A 23,016-nucleotide genomic window follows, 5' to 3' on the forward strand; every position below is an offset into this window, starting at 1 on the left:
ATCCCAACAGCAGCCCATGAAGACCTGCACCCAGACCTAGTAAGTGTGGACAAATGAGGAGGGAGCTCATCACAACTGCAGAGAGGGCTATGCGTGGTGCAGAGCCCCCTTTAGGGAGAGAACTGTAGGCAGACTGGAACTGAGCCTTCAGCTGGTTGGGACAGGAGATACAGTTTAGGAGGGAGGACAAAAAACACTTCAGGTGAGGGAGCTTGTCATTTGGTCTCAAAGCAAAATGACATGATTTAAGAGACCGAACTGGGCTTTAATGGAAGAGCATGGGTGTCAACTAAGAGGGAGAAAAAAAATTCACAAAACTAGATTCGAAAATGACTTATTACACCAGGTAAACCAATGTGAAAATGCTCTGCATTGGGGGCTGGAGAGACACCGTGGGGGATGAGATGTGCGCCAAGGATCTCTCTGGAGGCTGAGTCCTGAGGCTGAGCATTACGTCAGCATAGACAAGCTACAGAGGGAGGAAGAGGTGATCTTCTCAGAAAGGGACTGATTGATCACTGGCTTAAGCAACAATTACGGACAGCAGAGTTCTAGATGCTGCCCCAAGGATAGCGAATATTTATCAAGCTTTCATTGTAAAGCACTATTCTGAGTACTTCATTATGTATTAATCTCTTTAAACATCACGATATAGCAACCCTATGATATAGCCACTAATATCATCATCCCCAGGAATGAGGAAACAGGCACAGAGTAAATGAGCTTTACCAAGCCACACAGCTAGTAAGTGGCACAGCTAGGATTTGAACCTAGGCAGTCTGAACATGCTCATTTAACCAAAATGCTAGCTCCCCCAAGTCAACTAAATCACACTACTACTGCTAATAGTAGCAGCTAGCATTTACGGTGTTTATGATGGGCCCGATGCTGTAGGACACCAGACACAAAGATCATCGAGCTCCCAGGCAGATGAACTGCAATTCAAACCCTGACAGTTCAGGGTGCTTGAACTTGGGGGACAATAAAGAACATAAAAAAAGAGGTAACTGACCTTACTTAAGAGTGGCACTGAGTTGTGCCTGCACTGGGTTGTTGAATAAGAGACCTTTATATGTAAGAAGGTGAAAAAGTTGGTTGGTCCCAAATTATTAAGTGGTTTGAATAAAAGAATAAGTTTTGTTTGTATCGGGGCATCCCAAAGAATGTTGTTTCAGAGGACTGGCTTGTGGGCTGAATTTTGAAAAACGACTAGGTATTCATCAGACAGAATGATGGAGCTAATGTTACTTGCAGAGGGAATGGTGGGACTAAAGGAACGGAGGCTAGAAAGTTTGTTCCTTTCAGGAAACTTCAAGCAGCTTGTATGGCTCAGGAGCAGAATGGGCAGCAGGACAATAGAGAAACTAAGTCAGGAGAAGTCAGGGGGCCAGATCACACAGAATCTTACTTGCCTTTCCAGGAAATGTGAGAGGTTTTCAATCTTTTTCAATGAAGTAAATGTAATGGCAGAAAAGACAGAAAGAAATATCCCACAGGAAATCTGGTGGCTTACTCTGAACTCCTTCAGATTAGTAGGAACTCCCTGAAGTCTATTTTCTCCATATAATGTATACGTGATAATTTTGTGTTCTCTGTTTAAATTACTTACCCTCAAGAAAATGAGTGTTCCGGGGTGATTTGATCCTAGGACTTTCAGCATGCCTGGCACACCAACCTGCCAGGTGCGTGGACTCCAGTTTGAGAAACGAGGAGGGAACTATCAAAAGGATTTTAATCAGAGAAGCAATGTGATCTGATCAGCTGTTTAGAAAGACCTGGCAGCCACAGCAAAGATGGGTCGGGAGTGAGAGACAGGGAGCCTGAACAACACTTTCAGGGAAAGAGGCCCAGGGCCTTAAATGCAGGGCAGGATGGACAGTTATCAGGGAGCAAGAACAGATAGGATTTGGCCCCTGACTGGGTCATGAAGGGCTGGGACAGAGAGGGAAGGGTTTAGGATGGCTTCCACCGACATGGATAGGTCACACCCAGGAAACTACGGAAAAAAAAATCAGGTTCAAAGGGAAGGATGACTGGACTTGAACATTCAGAATCTGAGGAACCTATGGATCCTAGGGGCAGAGAGCTCTGAGCTGAAAATAAAAGCGGTAGTCACAGAGACAGCAGGCAGATGGACAGAAGGCCAAAAGCTGCAGAAATGGAATGGTCAGAGACACAGGGGCCAAGTGGGGAGAAAGAGATGAGAAGGAAGTGGTCAGTTCTAGGAAATGCCATGGAGATCAAGTAAAATGGACCCTGAAAAAATTCTGGATTAAGCCAGCAGGTCAACGTACATCCCTTAGTGATTTCTCTGGACAGTAATTAGGAGTTGACCCAGGGTGGGCGTTTGGAAAGGTTCAGCCTCCCGTCCTGCCTGGTGCTGGGATCAGCTCACATGGCTCCTATGTCCACAGGGCACAGAGAATACATTGTCTGTAAGGAGGATTATTCTGTACAAGAAGCTCAGACAAAGGGAGAGGTTGTTCCCAGCTGCCTGGGGGAGGTGAGAATGGGGTGGGAAAGGGGACCAGCCTTGCACTAGGGCATTCCTGCAGAGTTCAGCTTCCTCCCCAATAGCAGGACAGGAGGTGGGCAATCAACACCTCCAGCTCGGTCCTCAAGCCAGAACCCATTACAGAGCTGGAAGGAGCACTCAGCTACAATCGATTGATTTGGGCTGTTTCACAAGAAAGCACAAGGTTAAGTAAAGTTGGCTGGGTAGGGCAGCAGTAGACCTCAGAAGGGGTAGAGAACGGGGTGACTGGGGTAATGAGTAAAAGGGAGGGTCAACAATGACAGAATTCTAGCCACAGGGCAGAGCTGGGGACAGAGTGGTCCTAGGCAGTGGCTTTCATGCAGAAATGCATTAAGCTTCTGCCTTCAGTGGGATGAACTGTGTGCTGTAGAAAGCTCTCACGGTTTCACAGGGCTGCTTTCTCCACCCTAGGCACAATCCCGATTAGATGGCCTAATCTCCTCCTCCAGGCGCCCCAAGATTAGGAGAAAGCACAGTACCCAGGCAAAACCGAGTAGTCAGAAACAGGAATACCACCAAAGAGGAGCAAGAGAGCCATCTTTTACAAATCCTAAATCTGAGCAAGTAAGCACACCACTTCATCTTCTTCAAAGAGGGCGCCATATATATTCACTCCTGAGGGAATGGAGGAAATGCGTGTGAGGGGAGGGAGATACTTTCCACTGGGGCATTTACTGGGCTGTATAGGTCCCAAAGTTGGTGATGCTACACAGGTGTATGTACTCCAGAGGATGCAGGGGTGTGAGGGGGTTGGAAATAACGTGTTTCCAGAGTGAAGAATATAGGGATGTGAGTGCCTCCAGAGTATGGCTTGTTTGCATAATGGCCCAAGATGTAAGTGAGGTCCTGCTCATGCTTCTGTTGGGGCAGGAGGATACTTCCACCCTAGGAGGACAAGGAACCCATTTCAAATATTATGGTGGGAATGAAGGTACTATTGGTCCGAGACAACAAAGAAACTTGGGGTTGGTGCCTCTCAATAGAAGGGAATCTTCTGGTAGAATTAAGGACAGCAGTCCCCAAAAGCTGCTTCAGGGGTTTCAAAGATGAACTTTATCCAGTATTGACAGTTAGCTTTGACACTTCCAGTGGCGGGGGTAGGGGTAAGAACCTAAGGAACACTTGAGCAGGCAGGCAGAGCAATAAGGCAGTATTGCTGAAGTGGGGGAAAGGTCTGGCATTGCCTCACAGCTGAAAACAGGAGGCCCCCATGCTGCTGTATGCTATGACCACTGAACTCTGCGGATCCCATCTCGTCTTGATGAGGCAGGAAGGGATGACATCAGGGACCACTTTCCCAGTCCTTTGCTGCCACAGCCTGGCAGAATTCTGCCCGGCACAAAACAAATGCCAATGCCCCGCTGTGTGACGGGAGAGAACAGAAGACAGGCAGCCGGCAGGTATGAGCAGGCCCTCCTCATACCGCTCAGGATTTTCAGATCAAAGCTAATTGAAGCTAAGAAAACATTTTACAGAGAACAAATGAGAACTGCCTTGCAGCGACTCTGGAAGTCTCTGTCACTGGGTCTCTGATCCCTACGTAGCTCTCTCATAAATCGCTGTCTGCTAACCCTGACACGGTGGCCTCCAGTTTAAATAACTTCATTCAGAGAAACCCTTCCGTCCCCTCCTGACTCAGGCCCCACCCCAGCGCCCGCAAAGGCACACTGAGAAAGGCAGCTTAGCAGCAGATCCAACTCATGCCGCTCTTCAGCTTGATGCAAAGCAGGCAAAGGTCCTGGGTGGCTGTCCCCACCCACCAGCAATCTGGCTCTTAGCTGAGTTTCAGAGGACTGGAGGAAAGCCATCCTGGCTGGAGTCCAGGCACCACACACTTTTATGAGGACAACTAAAACCTGAAGAAAGATAGTGCGAAGTGGAATTCCCCTCTCCCTCTAAAATAAGGAAAATGAGTCCAGGAAGAAGGGGCTTCTTCATGTGCAAAGAAAATCCCTTTCTCACACAGTCCTACCTGGTAGAGCCCGATCTTGGGAAGCCCCCACCCAGAGGACCTGTCAACATCTTCTTTCCTCTGTATGGGATGAGGTAAAGGGTAGGCAACTTTGTGACTATTGCCTGGGTAAGAGCTGAACTAGCTTCTTAAAGGAGAGGAGGAGGAGAGCAGACCCACACTTCACCCGAGCCGCAGGTGGACCATTTGACCCAGCCCAGAAGCTTCGCCGCCCACAGCCTGGAGAGATGGCCAGGATGGAACCTGGGCAGGGGGGATAGCCGAGCCGGCATGCCCCTAAGGACTCACAGAGGCTACGACAGTTTCTGGCCGCACAAAGTAAGCACAGGCTTTCAAACAGAACGAGGCAGCCCGTGACCCTGAGTCCGTCAGCTCACCACTGAGGTGAAGTAGTGTCAGATCCCACTAAGTTCTGGATCCAGGACTGAGGAGGGCAGCGGGGAGAAGTGGCTATAGAAACTATCATTTATTGAATACCCGTCATTTCACAGACTGTACTAAGTATTTTACATTCATTTCTCTTTTTAATCTTTACAACATCCCTATGAGGTAGGTATCATTGCCATTTACAAACAAGAAAACAGGCTGAGAAAAATTAAGTCACTTGCCCAAGGTCACTCAGCTAGCCAGTGGTGGAGCTGGGATCTGTCTGGTGCTGAAAGCCCATGTTCTCTTCGTTGTACCCATCTAGTTCAGCTGAGGGAAGAAGGCAATTTCACCGCCAGCTCTGCAAGGGGCACCGGGGAGTGGAGGTTGCCGGCCACACTCACCGCTGGTAGGGATGCATTGAAGCTGACTTGATGTTGGTTTTTATTCCACTTGGCATTTTCCCTAAAAGAAAAATGAAGAAAGACACTTGTAGCATGGTGAGACTTTCATGATATACCAGAGCGATGGTCTCCCGGGTTCCCTTCCCTTCCCTTCCCTTCTTCCCCTCCGCTCTATTGTCTCAGAACCTATGTGGCCTCTGACCCTGGGTAGTAAAGATCAGAGGTATGGGTCTTAAACAGCCCTCTCCCTGAAGGTGTCTGGGAGGAGAGGGCTGGTAGCAGGAGGGGTTGAAACACACCCGTCAGTCTCCTACTCAGCTACTCCCGGAAGAGACAGCTAGTCCCCATTTAATGCCACAGGTTAAAAAAAAAAAAAATATATATATATATATATATATTTATTTATTTATTTATATTAAAAAATTTATATATATATATATCTTTTCTCTTATTTATTTATTTATTTATTTATATTAAAAAATTTATATATATATATATCTTTTCTCTTATTATAATTGCTCCTTTTCCCAGAAAGCTTTGAAAAAAAAATTAATAACTCTTTTAGCCACGTACATCTGAACTCATTCAGACTGTTCTCGTAACTATTAACAGTAAGCAGGAGAGACAGGATACAGAGAAGAATACCTGGAGCTTGCCTGTTTGTCACTTCCCAGTGCACCTACTGAATGGTCCTAAGACTGTTGGTCTCTCTAAGAAAAGACCCTGACAGCACACCTAGTATCCAGAGTAAAAGGGACAGAACATAGCTGAGGCAGCTTCTAAGACAGGTGTGGGGGGGGAGGCACAGTTTCTGTTGCTTGAAGTTCTTCCTTTCTCTGGAAAGGACTCTTGCTGCTACAGACTGTCAAGGAGATTTTTACTTCTGAAAAATTGTTTTATGGGTCATGGTCCACGAAGAAAAGGAGAAAATCTACAGCTCTGGGATGCTGGGGGCTCGGACAATGCAGCTTATTCCTGTTTCCATTCTCAAGGTCTGCTACCATGTCATTCCCTGCCCCCTCACCTGTTTGACCTGCTTGAGCCATCTGTACGCCACTGAGCAGCGGCTGCTGCTGGCTTGGAGCTCCTGCCATCTGCACCTGCTGCAGTCCTGAGGCTCCGGCAAGGATGGTCCCAGCTCCAGGCTGGCCTGGCTGGCCAGGACCACTGCTGCCTGAAGGTCTCCAGTTAGACAGCCCCTTCCCAAAGGCCACAGCAGCTACTAAAGCATTGGTGTCTGCAGGGTTAAAGGTCTGCTTGTTTGGCCGGAGACCTGAAGAAAAAGGTGAAGTGAGGAGGCTGAGGTATGCCTCTGACCCTGGACTGAAGCTAGCGGCAGGAAGATCAGGCTGAGCCCCAGGGCTCGGAGCACCAGAGTTCAGTAGCATCCACACTCACCAGCAGCCCAGAAGGAGAGCCCCCAAAGACTCCCACAACTATCTCAGAATTCCCTCCTCTCATTTTGCCCATTTCTGCCACCTGCTCTGGGGCTAGCCCTAAGTACACACGCCAAACAGAATGGACGTGTCCCTTTCCGAAGCAGTTGGGTCTCCTGTCCTCCCTCCACCACCACCGAAACCACCACTCCTATTCCAGCGAGTCCCTCACTCTTTTCCTTCTCCATTTCGCCACCCATCCCTCCGTACCTCCACTCTCCGATTCCCGTTCCTCTTTGCTGATTTTCTCCAGAAGGTTTGAGCACATTTTATTTAAGCTCTGGATCTGCTTCTGTAACACACACACGTTTGTGCAGAGATCAGGGATATCAAGAAATGAGTGTGGTGAAGTTTCTTCCCTGTGCTCTTCTTCCAGGGGCAACTTATGGGTAACCAGCTGTGCATCCCCAACAGACACAGATGCTAATGCCTAGCTTCTTGTGATGGGACTTGGGGTATGGGGCGGGGGATGAGGGGGGAAGGCTGTCCAACCTGAGCTGCATCAGCACCAATGCGGGCCGCATCTGTGGTTAACTGCTTTTCTTGTTCTTCGACCTCAGGGTCCGGCTTGGTTCTCAGATGGTCAGGGACCACCTCATGGCTGAAAACAGGCACTCGTCCTTCAGTCTGCCGCTGTAACACAGATTTTATTGATCCTCCTATGCAAACCAAGTAGACTCAGTCTAGCATGATATATACAGTTCCTTCCATAGGCAAATGATACATTCTCAGGGAAAACACCACCTGACACTTATGATATCTAGCTTCCAGGGACACTACTGCCCTTACTCTCTGCTTCCTTTCTGTCTCCATACTTCTCTTTCTACCAGACCTAGGGGCAAGTTTCTCTTTGCTACATTTTAACGTAATACCCAAACGGACAAACTCATAAAAGGACATAGTTTTTGCTCAAGGTAGGTATTGGAGGAGAAAGGTCTTTGCCTTAGTGACACAGGCCTCAGGTTTATTTGGCACTATTTGGGAGTGGCTCCCCAACTCCAGAAGTAAGAAAAGCAAGGTCTCCAAAATGCAGCCCTTGCTTTCTACCAGCACACACTATGCCTTCAGAACTTCTAAAATAACCCAGCAACAATTGTGCTCTAAGTCCTCATCTAAGAATTTAATTTTCCATGTCGTACCCTTCTCCTTCTCTTACCATAAGATCTTCATCGCGGTCTGGGGACAACACCAGAGGGATGATGACCTGGTTACGGAACAGTGGTGTCTTTTCATGCTTCAAGACCTTGTTCAAAGTGTTCAGCTGTCCGGAGAGCAAAGCAAAGCTGTCCAGGACAGAGGGCCTGGTGGTAATAAGAAGGTGTCAGAATGTTCTCAGTAAAGTAGCACTGAAGCGGTCCTTCAGACTAGGAATACCCAGGCTCACCCCAGAAAGGCTCCTAGCACTTCACCTGGACTGGGCAGTAATCAGACTGGCTCCCAGGGATTGTGGGGTTAGGAAAGAGGGACACACTTTAAGTTTCTGACACAGGTGGAAAATTAAGGCAGTTCATTCTCTGAATGGGATGAGGACCAGTGGCAAAATAAGAACCACGGCTATACCTATCACTAAACATTCAGAAACTGGGTGAAGATCTCCTTTCAGGCCTAAAAATAGGATCCACACTTCCAGAGTAGGCTGGACCTAAAAGACTCAGCAATATCTCTCATAAGAGATCCAGGATGAACACTGGATTCTTACTGTAGCAGGAGGACCCACTGAGGGAATACATCCTCCCAGAGAAGTCAAAGGGTGAGAATCGAAAGCTAGAAAGAACTTTGGTTGGGAAACTGGACATTTCTCTACTTCCTTGCCATGGTGGCCCTAAGACAAACTTCACTTGTTAAATGTTGGGAAACCCAGCTCTTTCCAAATCGAAAGATGTTTGCCTAGTTCTAAGTTATGACATCACTGGAGATGTCCTATCCACCAGGAGACCTGCCCCCCCTCACCGAACACACACACCCATGGAGCCCTCCTCAGCTTGCCCTGGCAACCCTTACCAGGTCAGCCGGTCATACTCGTTCTCCAACTTGTAAATGAAACTCCCCAGTGAGTTCTTCAGATCAGCAACTTGACTCAGCAGTGCATCTAATGATGCCTCAAGCTGCTTCTCCTCCCTCTGCACCAATAGGAACATACAGAGGAAGGCTGAAAACCCAGGATGACAGTATGCAAAACTAGTCAAGTAACACAGGATCTCCCTGGTGCAGGAGAGCCAGACTGTTTTCTATCTTTGGTATTTGGGTTACAGAGAGCATCAACCCTTAGACCTTTCAATCCATTCCCCTGACCTCAATTCCTCCTTTCTCTCATCATCTCCTAATTCATGTCTGGCTTTTCTCTGCATTGGAAACACTCTGTACTCACTCACTGAGACATTTTCACAAGACCTAATGCCTAGTGTTTATTATCTGTTGTGCATGTCTGCAGCATATGTATTTCAGCTTCTTCTGTACTAGAACCTGCCTCGTGAGCCTGGCAGTTCTTGCCAATAACAATCTCCAGGAAAACCTACCCACATATCAAGGCTTCCCTGAATACCACGCTTGTACCACCACTGCTCCCCACTCTCTCCCACTCTTCCTTTGGCCTTAGCATTTGATGTTTTCAAACTTCTTCTTGCCGAATTAATCGACACTCGTTTTATCTCTGTGCCAGTATTCCTGTGTCCCTTTCACAAGTTTAGTCAACTTATAAACATTTACTGACAAAGAACCAGGTGCAAGAAAGTAAGTGGCAAGTGACAAACAAAACAAAACAAAATAAAGGCACACGCTCCTAAGCACCAGAGAAACAATTTTAAATGCTGGGGTGTCTGCAAGCATTTCCTTTCCATCTGCTGTCTCCAGTTTTACTTCATTTCTTCATCCTTAACAACTAACGGGCTCAGGCTGGGAAGAATGATGCAAAATCGTCTTGCAAACTCACCAATGTGTATGACAGGAGCCTCGATCCTGGGTTCCACCCACAGCCTCAGATTATAATTAGCTCAGCTTTCTGCCACCCCACCCTGCAATTCCTTCACCGCCCCCCACCCACCCCAATCCCAGCTTCTCTCCAATTCCAGTTCCCTTGTTATGTCTGCATCCGACAGCGTCCATTCAACAGTCTAGGCCGGGGCCTGAGCCAACCCGCTACTTTCTTGAGCCGTCTTCCTTGAACTGCATTTCTTTCTCTTTTTTTTTTTTTTTTTAATCACAAGTAGAAGGAGAGGCAGGCAGAGAGAGAGAGATAGAGGGAAGCAGGCTCCCTGCTGAGCTGAGAGCCCGATGCGGGACTCGATCCCAGGACCCTGAGATCATGACCTGAGCCGAAGGCAGCGGCTTAACCCACTGAGCCACCCAGGCGCCCCTTTGGACTGCATTTCAACCTTCCCAGGTTACAGCAGCCTGATCCCTTCGTGCACCCCAGCAAGTCCGCGAGGTCTCCTTCCTCGCAACTCGGCCAGTCTCCTGCTAGATGGGCCCCACCCCCACCTCTGCAGTCGGCCGCGCCTCCCCATCCCGCGGGCCCATACCCGTCAGCTCTGGACTCTGCCCTCTCCTGCCAGCCCCAACTCCTCACTCTCCTCGGCCAGCCCACTCTCAGTCCAGTTGCCTGAAGCTAGCTAACTAGCTAGCGGTCAACAGTCCCAAAACCGTGCTCACCTGCATCGCGGCGGCAGCGGCGGCGGCAGCGACTTCCCCTTCCGGTTTTCAAGTCAGCGAGCCACTCTGAGAAAGCTCCGTCCCCCAATCAGAAAGCTCAGAGCTCGGCCCTCCCACTCACTTCCGGCTTCTGCGAGGCTCCTGTAGCCGGGTCAGGGGTCACCAGTGGAGCATCTTCTCTGGCCCGGGCCGGCGCGGGAGGGCTGTGTGATGGCCTCGGAGCGCCCGGAGCCGGAGGTGAGGGGCGGGCGGGCGCAACGCTGGGCGCTGGGCCCCGAGCCCCGAGAGGGAGGGTCCGGCAGCCCGGCGCGGCGGCGGCCTCCTCCTGGCCGGGGGGCGGCCGGGCCGAGTTGCCTGGGCAGAGATGGGCCCAGCCCGGAAGGCCCGACAATTGAACCTCCTCCCCGCGACCCGCAGTTTTCTCCGTGGGGGAAGGGGGGGGGGGGTTGCTAGAGCAAAAACCCGTCGCTTTTTGTTTATTAAAATTTCAGATACGTCGCCGACTCTAGAGCTCTCGAATTTTTCAGTTTTAATAATGATAGCAAAACCTGTGGTTTGATTTTCTGCTGCAGTTTCCATGGGCAACACGGCGATAGACCTACTTTGCTGGTTTATGCATTTCCCCAAACATTGGAATGCCATGAACAGCATGAATTAATTTAGTTGTGGCGCTTGTGGACTTAGGGAGCAGCTTTGGTTTCGTGAAAAAAACATTTGACTCGGAGTGATACCTCATCCCGATACTGGCTCTGCTCTTTAGCTATCTGTGCAACTTTGGGCAAGTCTTGACTATCCGGATCCTGTTTCCTTCTTCATAGAATACCTGTTTTATGGTGTGTTGTGAGGACCTTATGTATTAAAACAGAAAATGTATATGAGGCATCCATCGGGTGCTAATGCAAGGAACTTCTAGCCACACGATGTTATTCAAACTTGTAGGAGGAAGGGAAGGTGGCAATATCCTTTCTCACTTACAGATAAGGAAACTGAAAAATGAAGGAGGTTAAGTACCTTACCCAAGGGCTACTCGGCGGGGGAGTGGCAGAGTTTTGAAGTTAAAAGATCTGAGCATACCCTGGGGATAAAAATATATGTTTATAAAAAATAAAAAATTAAAAAAAAAAAGAAAAAGAAATTAGAAAAAAAAAGATCTGAGCATAAAACCTATTAGATTTGGAAAGAACAACATCACTAGAAGAGGTGCCCAGTGTTCTAAGAGTACATGAGTAGGTGGGAAGGGCGAAGGATGTGTTTAATGACATAAATAGTAGTCATGTAGCGAATGCTTACTGCATGCCAGGCACCAGCCTCTGCACTTCACCAATACCAATTAATGCTCTCATCCCTAGACACTTTCATCATCTCCATCTTTCGGTTGGGGAATTTGAAGCACACAGCTCACCAGAGTCACATGGTTATTATACAGTTAGTAAGTAGTAGAGCCAGGACTCTCAATCAGGTGGCCTGGCTCCAGATCTTACGTTTTTAACCATCGTGATTATAGTATAATAATACTGTAGCCACAGGATGGTAAATCTCCAGTTTGTTGGGATTTGATGTGTTGAGACCAGAGTTTAAGTAGGAAACCTTGTGCTGTTTAAAAGAATCAGATGGGGCGCCTGGGTGGCTCAGTGAGTTGAGCTCTTGGTTTCAGCCTGGGTCATGATCTTGGGGTCATGAGATCGAGTCCCACCTTGGGAAGGGAGTCTGCTTGAAATTCTCTCTCCCCCTTCCCTTTCACCCCTCAAATAAATAAATAAATCTTCAGGAAAAAAATAAAAGAATCAGATATGTTCCACAGGGAATGGTGGAATAGCCCATGCTTTGGAATATCAATATTGAGAAAGACGGAAAGAATTTGAAGTACATCTTAAGGATTAAGATGAGAGGAAATGGGGGGATGTTGTAGGGAAATACAACACACTTTTTTGGCAGATATGTAAAATGGCATTGTCCAGGGCATCTGGGTGGCTCTGTCGGTTAAGCATCTGGCATCTGATTTCGGTGCATGTCCTGATGTCAGGGTCATGAGATCAGCCCCAGGTCATGCTCCACATTCAGTGGGGAGTCTGCTTGAGATTCTTTCTCTCCCTCTCTACCCCCCCATAAATAAATAATTCTTCAAAAAAAAAAAAATATATAGCACTGCCCAGTAGAAATCTAATGGAAGCCATTTATGTAAATTTTTTAGTAGCCATGTTTAAAAGGATAAGAAAACAAATGAAATCAATTCTAGTAATGTGTTTTATTTAACTTTACATTTGCAAAATATTACCATTTCATTGTGATAAATATTAAAAATTATGAGATATTTATCATTCTTTTTTTTAAACAACACAAATAAGATTTTTTATTTGTCACCATTAAATATCTGAATTATAAACAGATTCTTTTTTTTTTTTAACATTTTATTTATTTATTTGACATACAGAGATCACAAGTAGACAGAGAGGCAGGCAGAGAGAGAGAGGAGGAAGCAGGTTCTCCACTAAGCAGAGAGCCTGATGCGGGGCTCGACCCTAGGACCCCAAGATCATGACCCGAGCCGAAGGCAGAGGCTTTAACCCACTGAGCCATCCAGGCGCCCCTATAAACAGATTCTTGGACTGGTGGCTCATATCCATCCCCTCGTTCAGCTTTAGTACTGGTCTCATTCCCCGTAGCTTTTCCAGAACTACTACCTGCACCATGAATCTCCATGAGCTTTCCCAGTTCAAACTTGGGCTTCTTCAGCATTTTTACTTTTCTAACCAAGACATCATAGAGTGGATAAATAGACTGACAAGCTTTTTCTGTATCTTTTCCAGTGCTGTCTGGAATCAGTTTATTGACCACTTCTTTCAAGTCATTTGTCTGAATCACTCAGGTCACAGTCTCCATCATCTTTTTCTGAATTTGGCGGACCTGTTGGTACTGAGCAGAAGAGGTCTTCCGAATCTGATTATTGCATTTTTTAGTAAAACTGACACGAAATGGACAAAACAAATAACCATCGGTAGTCTTTTTTTTTTTTTTTTTAAGATTTTATTTATTCGACAGACAGCGATCACAAGTAGGCAGAGAGAGAGGAGGATGCAGGCTCCCTGCCAAGCAGAGAGCCCAATGTGGGGCTCGATCCCAGGACCCTGGGACCATGACCTGAGCCGAAGGCAGAGGCTTTAAACCACTGAACCACCCAGGCACCCTTAGCTTGAATTTTCTAAGTGCAACTTCATTCTGCAAATCAGCAAGGCTCACTTGAAAAACATGACCCCTGAGGCCATCAGATACAATTTTGGTTCCTTGAGTTCTTGTGCCTAATGTTTTCCCAATATTTCTTTTTTTTTTTTTTTTAAGATTTTATTTTTTTATTTCACACAAAGTGAGAGGAGGCGGGGGGGGGGGTGAAGCAGGCTCCCTGCTGAGCAGAGAGCCCGATGCAGGGCTCAATCCCAGGACCCTGGGATCATGACCTGAGCCGAAGGCAGAAGCTTAACCCACTGAGCCACCCAGGCGCCCCCCAATACTTCTTAAATTGAACATAGCTGGTGCTTTCACATCATGCCAATATTTCTTAGCTCCCTTTCTTGGCTCCTTTTTTGCCGCCTTTTTAGGGTGCTTGTTCTTGCTGACTACCTTTTCGCTGCTCAGGGAGCCAAAAGGTATCATTCTTTTTGTACCAAATTTTTAAAAATCCAGCATGTGTTTTACACTTAACAGTACATTTCATTTTGGACCATTGGAATAGCCACATTTTACTCAGTAGCCCCATTTGGTAGTGGCTACTGTATTGATCAGTGCAGATCTGTAGTAACTTGGAGTGAAGACACAAACTGGTAGACGTCTCATTCAGCCAAAAGTTAAGCACGTGTTAAGTTCTTGATTTGCATTTCTGAAAATTTTATCTCAGAGAGTCAGGGGAGTGAAGAGGTCTGCCCCTGGGCAGAATAGTGACTTTTAGAGGTTGTTGCAATCCTAAGAGAAAAAAAAAAAAATTGGGCATAGTCAGATTTAAGAAGTCATTCATTCATCAAATACTGAAAATACTTTACGAATGCTACTATGGACTCAGAATTGTGCTAAGAATCAGGGTGGATGCCAAGCAGTGTGAGACAGACATGTCCCCTATTTTAATGGAGTAAACAAACGTTGACTTATAATGAGGGCTGCAAAGGAAAACTACAGAGTGAATGAGTGTTTGAAAGGAGTTCTTAACCGACTCTGTTAAGAAGTATGAGGGGAGAGGTGAGTTGGGATGCCTTTTCAGAGAAACGACATTTCACACTGAAGAATGAGTAAAAGTTGGCTGTGAGCAGAGGCAACAGTGAAAATCCTGGGGTGAGAAGGGTCTAGAAGCAGCTGCTAATGTGGGTGCAGTGGGGCAGTGAGAATAGCTAACACCGAGAATAGCTAACACTTCAGGAGGGCTTACCGACTATCACCTAATCCTTGTAGAATCTCCATGAAATAGGCATTATTATTTTCCCAGTGTCACAGATGAGGAAACTAAGGCACAAAGAGTTTAAGTAACTTCACCACCAAGGCCTTACACTAATAAGCAGTAGCAGAACCAGTGTTTAATAAAAGATCCTAGGTGCTCTAACTCTGTGGGAGATTGGGGAGAGAGGAGAAAAGGAGTGAGGCTGAACCTGTGCTAAAGGTTCCGGACTTTGGCCAGTAGTTAGGAGCCTTCAGACAGTTCAAGGGGGGAAGTATCGAAATTATTTCATGGGATTCTGTTAAGAGAGAATAGCATTAGGGTTGGAAAAGTCTTCAAAGATTATTTATACCCTAACCACAAAGGGGCAGGTGCAAAGAACAAACAAAACCAACAAATTGAGACAGGCAATGTTTCCTTCATCCTAGTATACGTGGTATGCAGCACAGTGCCTAATAATGTGTTATTCATCTTGTTAGACATGGTATGTAGGCCTCAATAAGTGTTCCAAAGAATGCTAGGCTTCTTCTATCATTGTTTGGATTCTCATGTTTAATTGCAACAACATCCGTATGAAGTAGACATTCTCACCTACATGTTATCAATGAAGAAACTGAGGTCTGGAAAAATTAAGTAACTTGTCCAAGCTCACATAGATAGCAAGTAGTAAAACCAGATTTGAATCCAGGTCTCTGACTCCAGAACCCTGCTGTTTCTTTGCCAGACCACTCCAAGAGTAATGCACATGAGTCTTGGGGATTAAATATCAGGGAACTGAAGCTCCGTGTGAGTGTGGATGCTGGGAGAACACAACCATTTCAGAGATTGTCAGGCATTAAAGTGGAAGAATCCCTTGGGGAAGCTTGTTAAATTTAGGTTCCTGAGTCCTGTCAACTCAAATTCGGTTGGTCTGGGTCATGCCCAGAAATCTGCATTTTTTTTTTTTAAGATTTTATTTATTTGACAGACAGAGATCTCAAGTAGGCAGAGAGGAGGCAGAGAGAGAGAGGAGGAAGCAGCCTCCCTGATGCAAGGATCCATCCCGGACACTGGGATCATGACCTGATCCAAAGGCAGAGGCTTTAACCCACAGAGCCACCCAGGCGCCCTGAGAAATCTGCATTTTAATAAGCACTTCAGGCCATTCTGATGTACCTGGTCCTTGGATCACACTTCGAAAACTACTGTTTTAGCTGCTTGGATTAATTCTTTATTTTTCTGGTTCTGATCAGTTATATCTTGAATATGAGGATCTCTTCGAGATGGTGGTTTGAACACATAGCTGTTGACTTTGAAGGCTCGTGGATGAGGGAGAATGTTGTGAGAAAGCTCACATTGAACAACCGTCCCTGGTTTCAAGAGGTGGATTCTGTAAGAACTAGTTGATGACCTAGGAAGGCTTCAGCTTGGCCTTGAGCAGTCAGTCCATAGTTCAAAATAACTTTCAAGACAAGGTGGAGAAATTAAAGCAATACAGTGATGGAATTAAGCAGCCTACTAACTACTACTAATCTAAAGAACATTTCTAATACCACAGCCCCCCAGTGTGTCCTCCATCTGGTTTATTCCCCCCTTTCTCCTCACCTAGCAAACCCTGCTCAACCTTCAGTGTCACTTTCTCCTAAGATCTAACCTGGGTTAAGTTACTTTGTTATATGCTGCCATAGAACCACATTCTTCTCCATTAGTGCACTTACTCAGTTTGTAATAATACAGTAAGTAGAATGGTTATATGATCAGGGTTGGTTTTTTTTCCCCCCCTTTATTATAGGGTAAATTTTGTGAGAGCAGAGAATGCCAATTTTTGCCTTCCATGGTATCCTTGGGACCTAGCCCGGTCCCATCAATTTGTTGACCAATGCCTGAATGCACACTCATCTTTTCTTTGTCCTCTTTGGACCAGGTTGAGTTTTTGATGGCATCTGACGAAATTAGCAGGGACATTAAGCTAGAAAGAGATTTGCTAGAGGGCAGAACAGCACTCTGAGCCTCACAGTAATAGACTGAATTTATCCAATGTAACAGGACTAATTGAATAATTGTATGTGTCCCAAAAAGCCTGCTTGAGGACAGAATGGAGGGTGTGTCTTAACAGCAACTCAAGTGAGAAAGTCATGAAGGTTCCCTGCACCAACAGGATGGTGAAGCTTCCAAATAGAGCTTAGGAGACTCTGAATCTGTGGCCACACCTAGGTATTGTGTTCCATTCTGGCCCCTACATTTTAAGTTGAAAAAGAGACCAGCCAGTGTTCATAGGCATATCATCGAAGATATAAAATAGTGAAGAAACTGGAGACCATGCCGTTTGAGATCTACCTGAAAAATTTGGGAGAAGTTTACTATGGAGAAGCAGAGACTTGGGCCTGCCCTCAGATGTTTGATTGATAGAGTCTCCTTAACCAAAAGTGGTTTAGATGTATTTAAGAGAACAGATCTCAAGGGTGGGTTAAGATGATCTCAAGAAGACATTTTGGCTCAGTATGAGGAAACGCCCAGCTATGCCACGGAACTGGAGAAGAGCAAAAAAAGCTGGCGAATGGCTGTGTGGGACTCCTTTCAGACTTAGAGAAGCACCTTTTCGATGAATTATTTGTTATTACTTGTTACGCTAATATGCACATTTATCCTTTTACATGCTGTTGGGGTAGGTGATCATACTTTATAGAGGAGGAAACTAAAACTCAAGCCCAGAGGCTCAGCTGTCAAAGTGCACATTGGAACCCACACCAGCAGCTCCTCCCCAGATTCCAAGAACAGTTAAAAAAGAGAGAGCAAGAGAGAGAATATTTAAAAGGCACATATTAGTGAAAACCTGGTAAAAACAACTTTCATGGAAGCAAAGGAAAAACCTAAACAATGAAATAGGCTAGTTTTTCCATAAAGTAGATGAGGAAGGATGGGAACTCTTGGACAACAAAGACCAGGTGTTGATAACAGTGAAAAATTAGGAATCACTGGTAAGAAATTCAGAACATAACTTGACACGGAAGAAAATAAATAAAGTTTGTGAGAGCAGTTTCCTTCATTTATACATTCATTCAACAAATATTTGAGCACCTAGTGTGTCTTGGCACTGTGCTAGTTGCTTGGGATACAGCAAAGAACAATATATAGACACAATTTCTACCTCCCTGGAGCTTCCAGACTTTGAGGGGAAACAGACATTATGAAATGCACAAATACTTTGTTATAAACTGGTAGGTGCTCTGAGGAGTTACAGACTGCCTCCTGAATGCCTGATAGAAATACTTAACTTAGTGTAGGGAATCATAGAAAGATCCATTCATTAAACCAGAATCACCAATATTTTAGTGCTAGAAGATGGAGTGAGCAAGTGTTCCCGGTTGTTCTTATGGTGCTGACCCATGGACATGTGTTCTCCCCCGTTTAACCCAGCTCAGATGGGACCCAAACTCCCTTTGGTGTTTCCTTGCATTTCCTTGTTTCTTTCTTTGGAAAGGAAGGAAAAAAAAAGTCTTTACTAACTACCAAAGAAGAACAAGAGGAAAATAGTACCGAGATTAGTGTTAAGATTATCTCACCTTGAGAAGAGTTGTGCTGAGTATTAGTTTTAATTTTTTTTTAATTTTTTAATTTTTTTTTAATTTTTATGTAGGCTCCATGCCCAGTGAGGAGCCCAACACATGGCTTGAACTCAACAACCCTGCGATCAAGACCTGAGCTGAGATTAAGATTTGGACACTTAGGGGTGCCTGTGTCTTAGTTGGTTAAGCCGCTGTCTTCGGCTCAGGTCATGATCCCAGGGTTCTGGGATCGAGCCCCGCATCAGGCTCCCTGCTTGGTGGAGAGCCTACTTCTCCCTCTTCTGTCTGCCGCTTTGCCTACTTGTACTCTCTATCTCTCTGTCAAATAAACAAAATCTAAAAAAAAAAAAAAGAAGAAGAAGTTGGACACTTAACCATCCGAGCCACCCAGGCTCCTGCTGATTATTAGTTTTAAACATTAACCTTGCTTTGCTTAGGACATATGGTGAATTCACTTATTGAGCAAAATCATATGGAGCATCTGATGTGCTAGGCACTGCTGTAGGCTTTGAGGATAGAGTGATAAACAGGACTGCTGAATTTGGGTATCCTTCCTATTCTGATAACACTGAGTCCCAGACCATCCTTTTCTAGATAACCTTGGCCCGGATCCAGCATCAGCAGTTAGACAAGAGTGGGCACTCACACCCACACCAGCTCAGCCAGTCCTGAAAGAGAGTTTGACTAGTTTATGAGAGCATCCCACCCTGAAACCAAGGGCGAGGTAGAGGGCAGGTAACTGCTACATTTTCCTTCTTTGCCAATAAATCCCTTTTCAGTTTCTAGCATCTTGGCAATGAGAGTGTACAATCTGACGGGACCTTTGGGGGGAATGGTGGTTAGAAGAGAATGGGGAGGGTATGTGCTTTGGTGAGTGCTGTGAAGTGTGTAAACCTGATGATTCACAGACCTGTACCCCTGGGGATAAAAATATAGGTCTATAAAAAATAAAAAATTTAAAAAAAAAAGAAGTGATGGTAAATACCTATATTTGATTTTTCTGTTTAACTTGGAAATTCCGCAGCTTACTGGTTTCCAGTGCTATCTTGGCCATCCTTGACACCTTTTTATTACTTTCCAATTAATCACCAATTTTTGTCTTGTTCCAAAGATTCCTTAAAATGTCAGCGAAGCTCAGTTGTCTTGAAAGTTAGTTCAGCTGAGTGTGTATGTGTGTCTGTGTATAAAACCAGGCTTTCTCAATGAAAGGCATTTCTGGCTTACATTCTGGCACAGCTGCTGTCTTGTGGGGGACCAGTCTCAGTGTATAGAATGGCTGCTTTGAGTAGCTCCGGTCTAGGCCATTGTCATCTCCCCTGGTCATTGGGGGATCTTTCTGAATCACATGGTAGCCAGAGGGAATTTTTTTTTTTAATGCAGATATAACATTACTGCTCTGCTAAAAAAAAAAAAAAGTTTGCCCTATAATATGGAATTACATCATATTGATGTTTTAATTTTTTTTTTATCTTTCTGATTATGCCAGAGCATCCTTTCTGCCTGTAGAGATCCTTCTCGTTCCTTTTTTTTTTTTTTTAATATTTTAGGGGCACCTGGGTGGCTTGGTCAGTAAGCATCTACCTTTTGGCTCATGTCATGATCCAAGGGTCCTAGGACTGAGTTCCACACTGGGCTCCTTGCTCAGTGGGGAGCCTGCTTCTGCCTCTGCCTGCCACTCCCCCTGCTTGTGCCCTCTCTCTCTCTCTGACAAATAAATAAATAAAATCCTTTTTTAAAAAGACTTTGAGGGGTGCCTGGGTGGCTCAGTGGGTTAAAGCCAATGCCTTCAGCTCAGGTCATAATCCCAGGGTCCTGGGATCGAGCCACACATCAGGCTGTCTGCTCAGCAGGAAGGCCTGCTTCCTCCTCTCTCTCTGCCTGCTTCTCTGCCTACTTGTGATCTCTGCCAAATAAATAAGTAAAACCTTTAAGAAAAATAAAAATAAAAAAGACTTTGAGGGCAAGAAAGAGAGAATGGGATGGGGGGAGAGGGAGAAGCAGACTCCCTGCTGAGCTGGTAGCCCAAAATATGTCACTCGATCCCAGGACCCTGAGAGCATGACCTGAACTGAAGGCAGACGCTCAACAGACCGGTCCATCCAGGCGCCCCAAATCTTCCCTGCTCTTTCCCCAGTTTTATCCATGTGTCATGCTCAGTCATTGGGCATTGTGGCTCATGAGGCCTGAGTTTGATTTCTGATCCTCTTCCTACTAATTGTGTTAAATCATTTCACTTTTTTGGACAAGTTTTTTTCTATTAATGTTTTATGTGCCAACTGAATGAGCATACTTGTGTGAAGAGGCTTGTGTTGTGCCTGGTAATAACCTGTAATAGTTATTTTATTTTATTTTATTTATTTGACAGAGAGAGAGAGAGAGTAAGAGAGGGAACACAAGCAGGGGGAGGGAACACCAAGCATGGAGCCCGATGTGGGGCTCGATCCCAGGGCCCTGGGATCATGACCTGAGCTGAAGGCAGATGCTTAACAACTGAGCCACCCAGGCGCCCCTGTACTAGTTCATTTTTATCATATTCTTTCTAAATGTGAGGCACAGTGCTGAGCACTTCATGTACCTGATTTCACTTAACCCACTGAACAACACTAGATTGGTATTAGGATTAGATCCATTTTATGTATGCTGGCACTGAGGCTTAGGGAGGTTAATTACCCTTTCCCCAACCTCACAGGCAACTAAGAGGCCAAACTGGGATTCATGCCAGGCTGTCTGAGTCTGAAGTTCTTGCACTTAGCTTCTCCAGGGGGCCATCAGATATATTACAGGTACTTAAGGAATGGGAGTGCCTTCCCTCTTCTTGCCTTCTGCTCTCACCCATGCCACTGCCAGAGGCTGTTTCTGCATCTTTTGCTACATGCCTTCTGTCCTGGAGAAGAAATGCTTTTTTCATCTTTAGTCCTCGAATCTCTGCTCTCCATGCTCCTCTGTGCCCCTAGGCACCCTTTCTTAGTGGTTTTTCCGGGCTTTTTCTATTTCTTCTCCCCATTACCCCATTTAGGGGAAGAAAAAAAACCTTCCCTTCCTTTCCATACCACATTTCTCAACAGGCAGTCACTGGCCTCTGCTCATTTCTCTTCTACCACTCTCTTCAGTCCTGGGAGCCTGGCGTCTCCCCTCCCCTGTCAGGGACCCAGGATGAGCAATTTGCAATTTGTCTAAACTGGGAGGAGTGTAATCTTCATCAGAGGCTAGAGTAAGGCATTGGGGCGCCTGGGTGGCTCAGTGGGTTAAGCCACTGCCTTCGGCTCAGGTCATGATCTCAGGGCCCTGGGATCAAGTCCCACATCGGGCTCTCTGCTCGGCGGGGAGCCTGCTTCCCTTCCTCTCTCTCTCTGCCTGCCTCTCTGTCTACTTGTGATCTCTCTCTGTCAAATAAATAAATAAAAATCTTAAAAAAAAAAAAAAAAGGAATTTCAGATAACCCTTGCTCAGGAAGAAACTTTGGGGGAGTTCAGACCAGTGGGCCCTTGTTTTCTGCCTGAGACAGTAGGTGAGTTTATCTGCCAGGAACCAAGGGGTTGAGAGATCAGGAAATGTTCTAGGGGGAGCAAAAGAGGTTGCTCACCAGGGAGAAGTCAAAGGATGGGTACAAGCCTCCCTGAGGTGGCACGGCAAACTGACACGTTTCTTCGTGTCAAAGTGCAACTGGAGTGGTATTTGTGTGGATAAGAGAGAATGGCAGATCCATCCTGAGCCAGGATTTGGCAGGGCTTCTGGGTGGAAGGACAGGACAGGGATAAGGCAGCTGGTGCTTGGCAGGACACAGTTGCGTCGATGGCTGTGAGGCAGTGGTGGGAAGGCTCTAGAGTGCTGGCCACTAAAAGGTGTGGAGGGCGGGGAAAGTGTGGGTTGTGACCTGAAGAAGTTGAATCTTGAGGCACTTGGCAGGCTGGCTTGTCACCCAGTGAAAAGTCCCTTAATGGCTGCTCTGGTCAAGGCTTCGTAGGAGGAGGCATCTGGCATCATTGAGTATCTGCTCTGTCGTAAGCAATTTGCCATGCGGAGGGACGAAAAAAAATAGGACAAGACGGAGTCCCTGCCCTCAACGAGCTCTTGGCTTATAGGAGAAACCCCTAAATGTTCAATAACGTGAAAACGTTACTTCATCAACCTAGAAGTCCACATAGGGGGACTGGGAGCAGAGACTCGAATCCTTGGGAACACCTTGCACGGAGGTGGGAGTTCACTTTTCACCTTTGCAGCTTTGCCTCTCGCATATCGTGAACTCCTTGGACAGGTTTCTTGCGAGGTGATCTGTGGATACTAGGAACTCAATGAACTGTTACAGATTTTTAAATGTCTCTTTGTCTCCAGGTAGAAGAAGCTGGGCAGGTGTTCCTGTTGATGAAAAAGGATTATCGAATCTCCCGAAATGTCCGCCTGGCTTGGTTCCTCAATCACCTGCATCAGACGGTGCAGGCCACACCCCAGGAGATGCTGGTGAGGTCCAGAAATGTAGAGGCTGTGAGGGGCTGGCCCCAAAGGATCTGCTCTTTTAAGAGGGTCCTAGAAATGGGAGGGGAGATTAACTCTGAGCGGTCCCATTCTAGGATGGGCAAGGGACTTTGCCCACAGGATGATTCCACAGGGGAAATGTTGAATTTTCCAGACAAGGAAAATATATGCTTGGGTTGCGGGAGGTGGAGCTAATGGTTTGCCATTTTTGGATATAGA

At 46.1% G+C, this 23,016-nt stretch overlaps 2 protein-coding genes and 1 pseudogene across 4 annotated transcripts in view; 1 reads left to right on the forward strand and 2 right to left on the reverse strand.

Annotated features, from left to right (window-relative positions):
• Window positions 1-4,955: 4,955 nt before the first annotated feature.
• Window positions 4,956-10,440, reverse strand: MED8 (mediator complex subunit 8). Of its 3 annotated transcripts, XM_059376462.1 has the most exons (8): window positions 10,363-10,440; window positions 8,716-8,834; window positions 7,871-8,015; window positions 7,207-7,347; window positions 6,925-7,006; window positions 6,303-6,551; window positions 5,279-5,339; window positions 4,956-5,204 (listed from the first exon to the last, which is right to left on the reverse strand). In XM_059376462.1, the coding sequence occupies exons 1-8, from the start codon at window positions 10,366-10,368 to the stop codon at window positions 5,201-5,203; spliced, it is 807 nt and encodes a 268-aa protein (XP_059232445.1). In that variant the 5' UTR covers window positions 10,369-10,440; the 3' UTR covers window positions 4,956-5,200. The 3 variants fall into 3 exon arrangements, with proteins under 3 accessions (XP_059232445.1, XP_059232444.1, XP_059232446.1); XM_059376461.1 differs by having other exon boundaries at window positions 4,956-5,339; XM_059376463.1 differs by lacking the exon at window positions 8,716-8,834 and having other exon boundaries at window positions 4,956-5,339; window positions 10,363-10,406.
• Window positions 10,441-10,498: 58 nt separating this feature from the next.
• The window catches only part of SZT2 (SZT2 subunit of KICSTOR complex), a 52,502-nt gene continuing 39,984 nt past the window's right edge, over window positions 10,499-23,016 (forward strand). The window contains 2 exon segments of the mRNA XM_059374431.1: window positions 10,499-10,599; window positions 22,657-22,782. Coding sequence (XP_059230414.1) covers window positions 10,573-10,599; window positions 22,657-22,782 — 153 coding nt within the window. The 5' untranslated portion in view covers window positions 10,499-10,572.
• LOC132001525 (small ribosomal subunit protein eS1-like) lies at window positions 12,874-14,010 on the reverse strand (annotated as a pseudogene).

Source organism: Mustela nigripes, chromosome 14 (genome assembly GCF_022355385.1).
Source record: "Mustela nigripes isolate SB6536 chromosome 14, MUSNIG.SB6536, whole genome shotgun sequence".
Taxonomy (NCBI): Eukaryota; Metazoa; Chordata; class Mammalia; order Carnivora; family Mustelidae; genus Mustela; species Mustela nigripes.

Coding starts and splice junctions, on each gene's coding strand:
- MED8 (XM_059376462.1), bottom strand. Junction 8,016..8,715: donor GAGTATGACCGGCTGACCTG/GTAAGGGTTGCC, acceptor TATTACCACCAG/GCCCTCTGTCCTGGACAGCT. Junction 5,340..6,302: donor GGCTCAAGCAGGTCAAACAG/GTGAGGGGGCAG, acceptor TTTTTCTTTTAG/GGAAAATGCCAAGTGGAATA.